The 10,965-nt window shown below is 35.4% G+C and overlaps 1 protein-coding gene across 1 annotated transcript; it reads left to right on the forward strand.

The window, feature by feature from the left end:
- The first annotated feature begins 1,529 nt into the window (after nucleotides 1-1,529).
- LOC131855780 (cytochrome P450 734A1-like) lies at nucleotides 1,530-5,442 on the forward strand. Its single transcript, XM_059213071.1, has 5 exons — nucleotides 1,530-1,923; nucleotides 2,110-2,333; nucleotides 3,950-4,191; nucleotides 4,401-4,794; nucleotides 4,919-5,442. Exons 1-5 carry the CDS (start codon nucleotides 1,653-1,655, stop codon nucleotides 5,342-5,344), a joined length of 1,557 nt encoding a protein of 518 aa, XP_059069054.1. The 5' UTR covers nucleotides 1,530-1,652; the 3' UTR covers nucleotides 5,345-5,442.
- Nucleotides 5,443-10,965: the final 5,523 nt, after the last annotated feature.

A 10,965-nucleotide genomic window follows, 5' to 3' on the forward strand; every position in this document is an offset into this window, starting at 1 on the left:
TATCTAGATACGTATCATTACAAGCTCATAGGTGACAATTGTGACCACTGTTTCCATAATATAACTATAGTAAAGTCAATGGACAATGGTCGGCTAAAACCCTCAAACACAAAAGGTGTGCAATATGGAGGACTATATAGCTACAGACATAGTATCCACTTTCTTTTTAAGTTGATCAAACTGCTCTATACTAGTTTATTTAAGGTTTAGAAATACAAATAATAGTGGTATGTGAAGCATGAGTAAAATAGAGAATGTTAAAGAAAGTGAGGTAAGAAAATGGAATTGTAGTGAAAAGAAAAATCACACTATAAATATAGAGTTCTCATAAAATGACAAAGAAGAATGATACAAAGAAATAATTTTAATACTTGTATGAGTATAAATAAACACTATCCAACTTAAATTGAGAACTCTAGCTTTGAATATAGAACATCACAAACTACACACATAATACACATCCACAAAATAATTATCTCACTAGTTTCAGTCTGACCATCATCTTAACCTTCCTCAACTTCCCTAAACTCAAAAATTCTTCATTAATTCGTATGGTGAATTGTGACTACAATCTACATTTTGCAAATCAGTTGCAACTACCTCTTAAGAAAATTCCTGTCCTTTATACTTTGATGAATGTCCATACCTTGTTCCAAAGCTCCCATTTGGCACATGGTCGGAGGATGCTGATATTTGGTTGCAAGTTTCTAAAACCTTTTCAACAAATCCATTTTTTAAATATCCTACAACCAGGGCGTTCCATGAGAACTTATTTCTTCGAGGAATTCTGTCAAACGGTTCGCGTGCCTTGTCTATGCTTCCACATTTTGGATACCATGACATTCCGTCAAACAGTTCACGATCCTTACCTATGCTTACACATTTTGCCTACACGTCTACCAGGGCGATTGCAGTTACAACAACTGATGAAATTTATCTATCGTTTAACATGCGATGGATGTCAATAACCTGTTCCAAGGCTTCCATTTTGGCACAGGCTGGGATGCTGGCAAAGGTTGCAGAGTCTGGCTTTCCACCTGCTAATCACATTTGGTTTAAAGTTTCTTAATTCTTCTCACCAAACGCATTTTGTGCATATCCTGCAATTATAGAATTCCATGAGACCACATTTCTTTGAGGCATCCGGTTAAACAGTTCACATGCCTTATATATGCTTCCACATTTTGGATAAATGTCTAACAGAGCATTTCCAACAGTAATATCTGACAATAAATTCCATTCCATTATAATTTGATGGATGTTCATACCCTGTTTTGAAGTTCCCATTGTCGCTATTGCAACAACCATATGGGTAAAACGCTCTTGTCTGCTTCAGATACCTTGGTCAACGCTTACGGGCATCCACTGGACTTCAACAGTTTGAATGGAAACAAATGCTGGTGACAGGAAAGGGTCCACATATGTCATCTAAGCTGTCGAAGCTTACGTTGTGCTGTTTAAGTCCAATACTATGGGAATATATTAAATGAAATTACATCGCATTCGTTTGTCTATATACATTCAAACAAAAGGTCATTATCTTTCTGCAATTGTAAATATAACAGGATCCTACACTTGGGCAGCACAGACATCGTTACAGCAAATCTGAAGCTTTAAGCAAATAATTACTGGCTGTTAGCCACATCTGGAATATGGAGGGGGTATTTTGGGGTTTGGCGGTTGTTTGTGGTGGTTTAGCTTTGTTTCTGCTCAAGATTACAACAACGATATATTGGAAGCCTCTGCAATTGAAAAAGTCATTCGAAGCGCAAGGAATCAGTGGTCCTCCATACAGGTTATTCTATGGGAATTCCACAGATATATCCAGAATGACCGATGAGCAGGAATCCAAACCCATGCCGCTCTCACATGACATACTCCCTCGAGTTCTTCCCTATATTCACCAGTGGACTAAAACCTATGGTACACTTGTATTCTGCATATTTTTAAGCATATGGTATTTTATTAATCATATTACTGGAATTCGTACTTAAGACCATTGATTGTTTTGCTGGGGTGTTGTTAGAACTTATAATAGTCCCCGATTAAGAAGAAGATGCAGGAGTCTGAAAACCCTATTGATTAATAAACTTGTTATATGTGATATAGGTAAGGATTATATTTTCTGGTTCGGGTCTCATGCCAGGTTGGTTGTTCCCCACCCTGAGCTTATTAAGGAGATACTGTCCACTAAATTTGGCAACTATCCGAAGTTTCCGATTAATCCCCTTGCAAGACAACTGGTGGGACAGGGACTGGTGGGGTTGAAAGGTGAGAAATGGGCTCAGCATAGGAAAATCATCAACCCTGCTTTCCATATGGATCTGTTGAAGGTGAGGAACTGAATGTCTGTATTTATTTCCTAAATTAAGAACATAATGATCTAATAAATAAGTTGAATTATATTTTAGAGAGAAAAAAATATCAAGTTCCTACTGATAAATAAACATAAATCTACTTTGCATATCAATCGTCTGAAAATTTCATGAGGTTTGATTGTTGGACCAACACCAAATCAAAGGATAAAGCCCTCTTTCCAAGAACGCAGGAGCTGACCATCGGACCTTTACTACTTGCAGAGCCTGGGTGATTCCCCTGATTAGGTGTAATCTGCAGGTTATGTAGATGCGCAAGTATCCCACGACCAATTATTACCCTATAAAATATGTCTCCATTGCGAAATTTTGCACTTTGGGCGTCATAACAAACATTGGTGAGTGTTTGAGCCCTGATTCTCATCACAGCCAGAGCCAAGTAAAAATCGGTTTGAAATAGCAAGCACTTGGTTTTAAGAAGCTTCTAGTCTTGAATCTTTAGCCGTCTTAAAAGGATATTCAGTCCAAGGTCATATTAAATTAATATCCTGGGTTGACATGCCTTTAATGAAGGGTTATGTCTGAGTGCAAGATCCTGGTCAATTTGACAGAATATAATACTTCTGTGTGGTGTTTACTACCAAAGATATTGCTTCAGGGGGCGATGAGTCTCTCACCTTTATAATTATTTATCCACTAATCTCATTTGTGATTTAATACAATTAAGACTTGTGCTCAAGAGCAACAACTAAAGTCTTATCCCATTCATGTCAGCTTATCAAGGATAAGCTGAATATTCAGTCTCAAAGGATCTCTTCTGATCATAGGAAGTCGGAGGCTAGTTTCGAATGAAATGATTTGAGTTTTACGGTTGCAAGCTCACAAAAAACAAAAGGGTCTTCTGTAATGAGCAAGCAAAACCCTTTGGTTTCTGTTTTTTCTTTACATTTTGGTAAGGATTTGGACCCAGCTGTTGTGGATTCTGTTGAAGACGTAAACCAGAGCTTCTCCCTCTGGTTGAGATTGGTTCTTCAAAGAATTATAAAACAACCCGATCGGATGATCGGATCAGAAATTGCTTCAGAGCTCTTTAGAGAGGCTTGATTTCAAACCTCCTTGACTGTGTCGGCTGTCTTGTTACTCTTACGCTGCTATTTGTGTTGGCTGTCTCTTTGTTGTAATGTTGGTGTTTGATTTGCTTGGGCCTTTCTTATCTTAAGACCAGTTTCTTTGTGGATCCTTTATTCCTGTTGTAATTTTGTTTGTTTTGATGTGTAAGATTTTTGGACACTTCCAAATTTGACCTTTAGAAAAAAATTACTAGTAGAAAAATGATATTATGATTTAACTTTGTTTAATCAACCGACCAGTGGAGACGAGACCTTGCCCTCTTGAATTCATATCTCTTGGCTGGTGCTCCTGGATAGCAGTACTCTGTTCGATCCATAGAAGTTACTTTTAGCTTAAATATACTTCAGACCATGACTGCCAAAGAAAACCTTATATTTTAGAATCTATGCAGATTATTTTTCAAATAGTTCTCTATTTTGATATTTATAAATTCACGGTTTCATAGGAGGATATTTATATTCATAATGTCAGAAACTTATTTATTTTGATTATTTTAATTGCAGGGGATGATTCCAACAATTGTGAAAAGCAGTGCCAATATGTTGGAGGAATGGAGTAAATTGATATTGTCAGGTGCACCGGAAATTGATGTGCTAAAGGAGTTCCGCGATCTTACAGCAGATGTTATTGCCCGCACAGCATTTGGAAGCAGTTTTACGGAGGGAAAGGATATCTTTGATATGCAGACAAAACAAACGATTCTAGTACTTGAAGCATTTCATAGTGTTTATATTCCAGGTTTCAGGTGACAAACTTGAGTTCTGTGACAGTATAATTGTCAATCTTACATTGTCTCTGTTCTTGATAGTTTTTTCTTGAAACAGTCGCTGGAGAGGTTTTCCAATTTTTGTCTCACAGTTGAGAGTGCCACTTGTTTTTCAACTCAAATAACTTTGTCCTTCTTTTGATCTCTTACATTGATACGTAATGTCTGAGAGTAACTCCTTTCATCAGGTTTCTGCCTACCACAAAGAATAGGCAACGTTGGAATTTAGAGAAAGAAATAAGAAGATGTGTAAGACAAGTTATAGATGCCAGGGAAAAGACTGCTATAACGGAAAAAAATGGTAGATATGATGCCGATCTGCTTGGTTTAATGATGTCTGAAAGCAAGAAGCAGGTGGGAGTGAATGGTAATAGTAATGCAGGCCTGAGTACAGAGGAAATCATTGATGAATGTAAGACTTTCTACTTTGCTGGTCATGAAACAACATCAGTACTGTTGACATGGACTATAATATTGTTGGGCATGCATCAAGATTGGCAAGAGCGAGGCCGCAGAGAGGTGGTGGAAGTATGTGGGAGAAACAATGATCCAGATCCAGACAGCTTAAGTCGCCTCAAAATTGTAAGGACCATCTCACACACCCACATTAACAAGTAATAACAATCACAGTTAAACCAGCACTGAGATTTGAATTCAATTACAGTATTTTGGATACCCCATAAAATATTGTTTGAATGTTTTATAGGTGGGAATGATCATAAACGAGACCTTGAGACTTTATCCTCCAGCAATGTTTCTGTTGCGACAGGCATGTGAGCCAATGAAACTTGGAAAGCTCTCAATTCCTGCCGGCACTGAACTTTTTATTCCGATCCTTGCAATTCACCATGACCCTGCTTTGTGGGGAAATGATGCCAAAGATTTCAATCCAGGGCGATTCAGTGAAGGAATTGCAAAGGCTGCAAAGCATCCAATGGCATTTATGCCCTTTGGTGCAGGTCCAACTATATGTGTGGGCCAAAATTTTGCCTTGTTGGAAGCAAAATTAGTGCTGGCCATGATTCTGCAAAATTTCTATTTTGTCACTTCACCTTCTTATGCTCATGCTCCTATGTCTTCAGCTACTCTGCGACCTCAATATGGAGCACCAGTTATCTTCCGCATGGACTAATATTATCTGATAACAGTACTACTTAGAAACTCCTCTATCTATTAAAATTTCAGCTATGATTATGTATTTACTGTTGATGTTGACCTTGGAAAATAATGTTTATATTTTGAAATAAGGTTGTTTTCATGATTTAGTATTAATAATTAAAATATTCAGTTAGTTTTGTGTTAGATTCTTATAAGATAGTTTGGAGAAGTTTTACAATAGAATATGTTATAAACATTTGTATAATACATTTGAGATGATTTTAAATGAATATTAATAAAATTAATTTATTTTAGTGTATTTTTTGAGAATCATGTTTTTATTTTTATAATTTTTATGTTGTATTTTTCAAATTGATATTAGTCGTGAAAAAAATAGAACTAGTAGAGTAAATGATGATATATGATTGTTCAACTAGATCTATTTTTTATAATTAGAATAGCGTTGATCCTCGAAAAAAAGTGGGTAAGCAAAATCAGGGAAATGAGCATTATTTGCAGAAACCATTGTATTAGGAATAACAACGTTAACAATGGAAGCAACAAGATCAGTTGAAATGACAACAAATCAAGCACCACACATTTTATCATTAGAAGGGGGTTTGGAGTGGCAAAGAACACCATCAAATAAATTAGTATCAGGATGGATAGGAGTAGAAGAAAATAGAGTAGGAGACTACCCCAGGTCCAAAGTTAGCTTTGTAGAACTAGGAGGAGAAACCTTAGTGGTTGGTTTAGAATCCTTTGAAACAACATCATCCTCAAAAGAAGCATTAGGAAAAATAGTAAGATGGTCGTGCGAATAACATTCTTCCACCAAGTTGAGGAAGACTGCCTACATGCATTAGAGGAGCACTCAAAAGCCATATGCCCAGTAGCAAAACAATGCCTACAATGAAGGGGGCTCCTTTCATAATCCACCGGCTAGCATCAAGATCTATCATTAGCTTGTACAATGACTTCTCCAAGTAGAGCTTTTGAAATATCTACTTCAACTAAAATTTGATTAAATAAAGTGTGACCAAAGACTTTGGTCATAGATTCAACCTTCAAGAATCTACCTAAAGTGTTACCAATAGCCTCATAGGCTTCATCCAGAAATGAAGGGGAAGACAAGACAACCTTACCCACACAAACAAAATATCAATTGAATCTTTCAAAGGGTTGAATGAAGAAACTTAGGGGTGCATAAAGAGAGGATGAGAATCCCACCGCCAAGGCTCACCATCAAGCATAGATTGTTGATCATCCTCATACTTGAAGCACACCACAAAATACCTTTGGTAGAAGGCTACAACTCTATATTACTGTCAAGTAGAGGAGCCCAAACCTCCTGAACCCAATGGTGTAAATCAAGAAGAGAAGGCTAAAAACAAAAAAACCTATAGATTAAGCTATACTTGGCAAAATATCCCTCACAACCCAACACTACTCTCCCTAAAGAAATCATGAGAGAAACAAAAACACAAGGTACTGAAGACTTGACAAAACCCTTCATTTTCTTGAAAGCAACAACCTTGGCTTTAGAAACAACAAGCAAGATTATCCTAAGTAGATCTACATAGGAAGCATGTTGACCAAAGGACCCGATGGGAGTAGTAGCACCCAAGTTCGTAGTAGAGGTAGAGTAACCCAAAGCCAAATTATTTGTCTCTAGAGCCCCCATAGACATGACCCTAATCATAGAAACCACATGACCAACAATAGGCCAAGAGAAAGCCCTACAAGGAGAAGAAAGGTCCACCACCAAATCAATATGAGACAGATCAACTATAAAGGATATCCAATGTTTGAAGGTGGGGTAGGAAAGAAAAATTTGAAAAATGCGATGAATGAGATTGACCAAGAGGCATCTCCAAAGAAAATATTTTACAAATAAAATATGATTATTGCATTATATAAAGTGACTATTGAAAAGGTGAATCAAGCTAGCATGCTTATAGAAATGATGGAAGAATATGGTAATGTTGTCAAATTTTATGTCAAGGTTAAAGTGGTTAAGTGAGAAGGAAATAATGAAAAGATTATTAGAAGAGAATAAATCAAATCAATTTGAGGTTAAAGTACTTAAGGGATAGGGAAATATTGAAAATATTAGAAATGAATAAAGAGGAATTTAGAAGAAAGATGGTAACAATTAGGTCATGAACTTGGTCACTGATAGGGAAAGGGAGGGAGAACATGTGGGTCCCACTTTGAAGTGATCAAAGGGAAATAATGATGGGGAGAATATAGGAAGCATTTGGGTTATGGCTCCAAATCATCAAAGGGATTTTTTAGATATATGAACTTAGTGGTTGAAAAAAATGAAATAATAATAGGACATGTGGATAGGAGAGATTACAATAGGTTACCCCCAATGCTAGGGGAAATAGAAGTAATGATATAAAATGTGGATAAATGGAGATAGACATTGAAGAAAAGAAAAGATTGATAAGAATACGTGTGGATGTAGAACAAGAAGGTGATGGGAAGAGATAAGGAGAGATACCCCTAAGGGAAGAGTGAAGATATATCTCCCAAGGGATGAAAGGAATAGATTAAGATAAAGTAAAAAGGTGAGAGACAGAGAATAATATATAAGAAGAAAAAGATTCAAAAGTCAAATAAAGGTGAGAAAAGATGGAATAGAAAATGAAGAGAGATACAAAGTAATATATAAATTAAGGTTAAGGAAGATAGAAAAATAATCACAGTGACAACAAGATTCACAACATAGACAAGTGGGTTTCCTAATGTTGTCTTAATTTTATGCACAAAAATGGTAGAAATTTTTGGTCAACCATCTTTTATGTGTATGTTGTAGTGTAAGTGGAGAAGAAAAGAAAATATTTAAGGAGTGCAAAGGAATACAATAGTATATCAGATAAGTGTAATGTGGAAGGACAACAAGTGATGAATGAGAGGCTTGCCATGAATGTTTTGAGGAAATAGTCATTATTTTATCAAGGACTTCAAGAGAATGAGGAAAGATAGATCAAGAGATGGGGAGATGGAGAAATATGCTAAAATTTTTATCCAACAACTATTGTCCCCATAGATATCTAACAGATAATGAAAATTTATTTATTACCAGCAACAATTGCACCCACACTTCCAATTGTGTATGAATTTGTAGTCTCCAGAAGCATTTTTATTGTTGTGCTAGTTATAAATGCATAATCGTAACAGACATGTGAGATACTCTCAATAAAAATTGACTAATTCAACAATAGAATTTAGAATCATAATCACCATGATCAGATTCTATTTTAGGAGAATTTTAAAATTGGTTGCAACACAAATACATGATACTGAAATTATCTTTTTTTCAAAAGTTTTTAAGAGATCTCTAGTCAAATTCATTATAATTTTCATTTCTCCTTTATGATTAGTTAAATTAGCACAAAGGATTTGAATCAATTTTTAATTTGTATAGATGAGTTTTGTATGTGACAATGACATTTTGCTTCAAATACATCTCCAAGATTACAAGCATTTAGATCCTCAATAGAAAATATGTTCAAAGTATCTTATTAGATCTATAAAATAATTTTACAAGCATGTAAAAATTAGGAGAGAAGCAACAATAATATTTTGTAACTAATACTACAAAATCCTACTGTTGGAAATCTGAGTTATGTTGTCATTGATGTCAAACTTGTTGGTATAGATGTGATCTATTCTGGATATAATATTCTATGTTGTCATTGATATCAAATTTGTTGGTTCGGATGTGGTCTAATCTAGATATAGTCTTGTTCTATGAAAACTATTATCAGTGACAATGAGAGGTAAGTTGTCATTATGTTGTCATGTAAGTTTTTTAAGGTTTCTCTATTTTTCTATTAGTGACATTTGATGACAGGTGAATTGTTATTGTGTTGTCATGCAAGTATATGAAGGTTTTTTCATTTTGTACTATTGATTAAGGGTGTTATAAATTGTTGTTGTTGAGTTTTATTGGTGTCTCAGTTGAATTTATTTTGGAGGATAATCTAAGATGTATGATGTCAATATGTGGTGCTTGGTGTTGTTGTTGAGTTTGATTGGTATCTTAGTTGAGGTTGTGTTGCCATTAATGTTATAGTAAGTTATTTAAAGTTGTAGCAAATGTTCAGTGATCTATTTGGTCTAGTATTAAGTGTTCAGAAATTGTCATATTGGCTAGTGAAGATATTGTGCTTACATGAGGAGTTCTTGGAAGATTAGTGTAGCAAAAGTTTCAATATGCAAGAAAGAGTATTGCCCAAAATGAAGAATGTTTTGTTCTGGTTCGTGAAGAGTATGGTGTGTGGGATTGGATATAATGTTAATATTTTATGAATGGTGTACTATCAAGTTTGTAGGTTCTTTGGTTGCTCAGATGATGAGATTAGTTGTTGTTCTCTAATAGTAAGAGTGTCTTTCAGACTGGTCCAGAATTTGCTTGGTGGCTTGCGGATATGTGAAAATGTTGCAATTTGGAGGACATGCAAATTTGGTTAGTGTAGTGTTCCATTTAAAATCTTTAGTGTTTTTTTGTTCCACAAGTGAGTTAATGTTGGTATGTGCTTGGTTTGGTTAGTTCTGTTGGGTATCAGTGTCCCTAGATGGATTATCTTGTTTGGATCATGCTTTTATGGTCTAGATATGCATTGGAGGTTGAGTTAGAATATTGTTTTGGGTCTCATCATGGTGTGTGGAGATCTGCATCACAAGTAAAATTTGCATTGGAATGTACTTTTAGGTTGGCTTGTTGTTGAGTTTTATTATTTATCTACACGTTTCATTTGGAACCGGATTTGGAAGATGTTTTAGGGTATGTAGTTCATTATAATCAACTTAGAAGGTTGTGTGGTGCTAATTTTGGGTCCCCTCTTTCTCCCAGAGTGGACCACATTGGATATTATTGGTCTAAATGGCCTAGTTAATGTAATCTTATATACTCTATTTTGGGCTTACTTGGTTGATAGTTTTAATGAATATTTTTATATGTAAGGATGATTAAATGTATGCGTTGAAGTGTACATAAGTGTGGAATGTGTTTGAAATGATGTGATGTGGATGTGAATGATATGCAGAGAGATTTGATGAAAATGGTGACTGAAAGTTAGTTGAGAAGAGCTTTAACAATGTTCGGTAACATAGATTGAGGCCAGATATATTTTACATGATATTGGAAACTTGACATAGAGGTTTAAGGTTAATTTCATGATCAAGAGGTCCTATTCATTTTTAGTTTAGCTATTCTTATCGAAAGACAGTGTGTCTCTCTTGGCAGCTCTTTGTATTTTACCTTGAAGTAGTGAGTTTCAGTTGTGCAGGTCCTTTTTATCTTTCCCTAAGTTTGCGTGCCTTAGCTAGAAAGTCTGGAGTAGTGAGCTCCCTAGCCTATGGCTTAGTCATTGTAATCATTTTTATCTATATTGGGACTTTGAGTCTCACTATGGTTTTTCCCTTCTTGGGTTTTCCACATAAATCTGGTGTTCACGAGTTGATTGTGTTTTGTGCAATCATGGTTTCATTAAAGTAATATGTTAGACATGGTTTAAAGTTTAATAGATTAGAAATAAAGTTGTGTTAGAGATCTGAACTGATTCTCCCCCCTCTAAGTCATGTTGTGTGTTCAACACCTACTTCTTGAATTCATGAATTACATCCTTTTTTCCTCTTGTT

This window comes from Cryptomeria japonica, chromosome 10, assembly GCF_030272615.1.
Source record: "Cryptomeria japonica chromosome 10, Sugi_1.0, whole genome shotgun sequence".
Classification (NCBI taxonomy): Eukaryota; Viridiplantae; Streptophyta; class Pinopsida; order Cupressales; family Cupressaceae; genus Cryptomeria; species Cryptomeria japonica.

Bases quoted from the DNA above. Each gene is read 5' to 3' on its own strand.
- LOC131855780 (XM_059213071.1), top strand. From the start codon at position 1,653: ATGGAGGGGGTATTTTGGGGTTTGGCGGTTGTTTGTGGTGGTTTAGCT. The intron at 4,192-4,400 runs GTGACAAACTTG...TCCTTTCATCAG, and splicing joins GTTTATATTCCAGGTTTCAG to GTTTCTGCCTACCACAAAGA. The intron at 4,795-4,918 runs GTAAGGACCATC...AATGTTTTATAG, and splicing joins GCTTAAGTCGCCTCAAAATT to GTGGGAATGATCATAAACGA.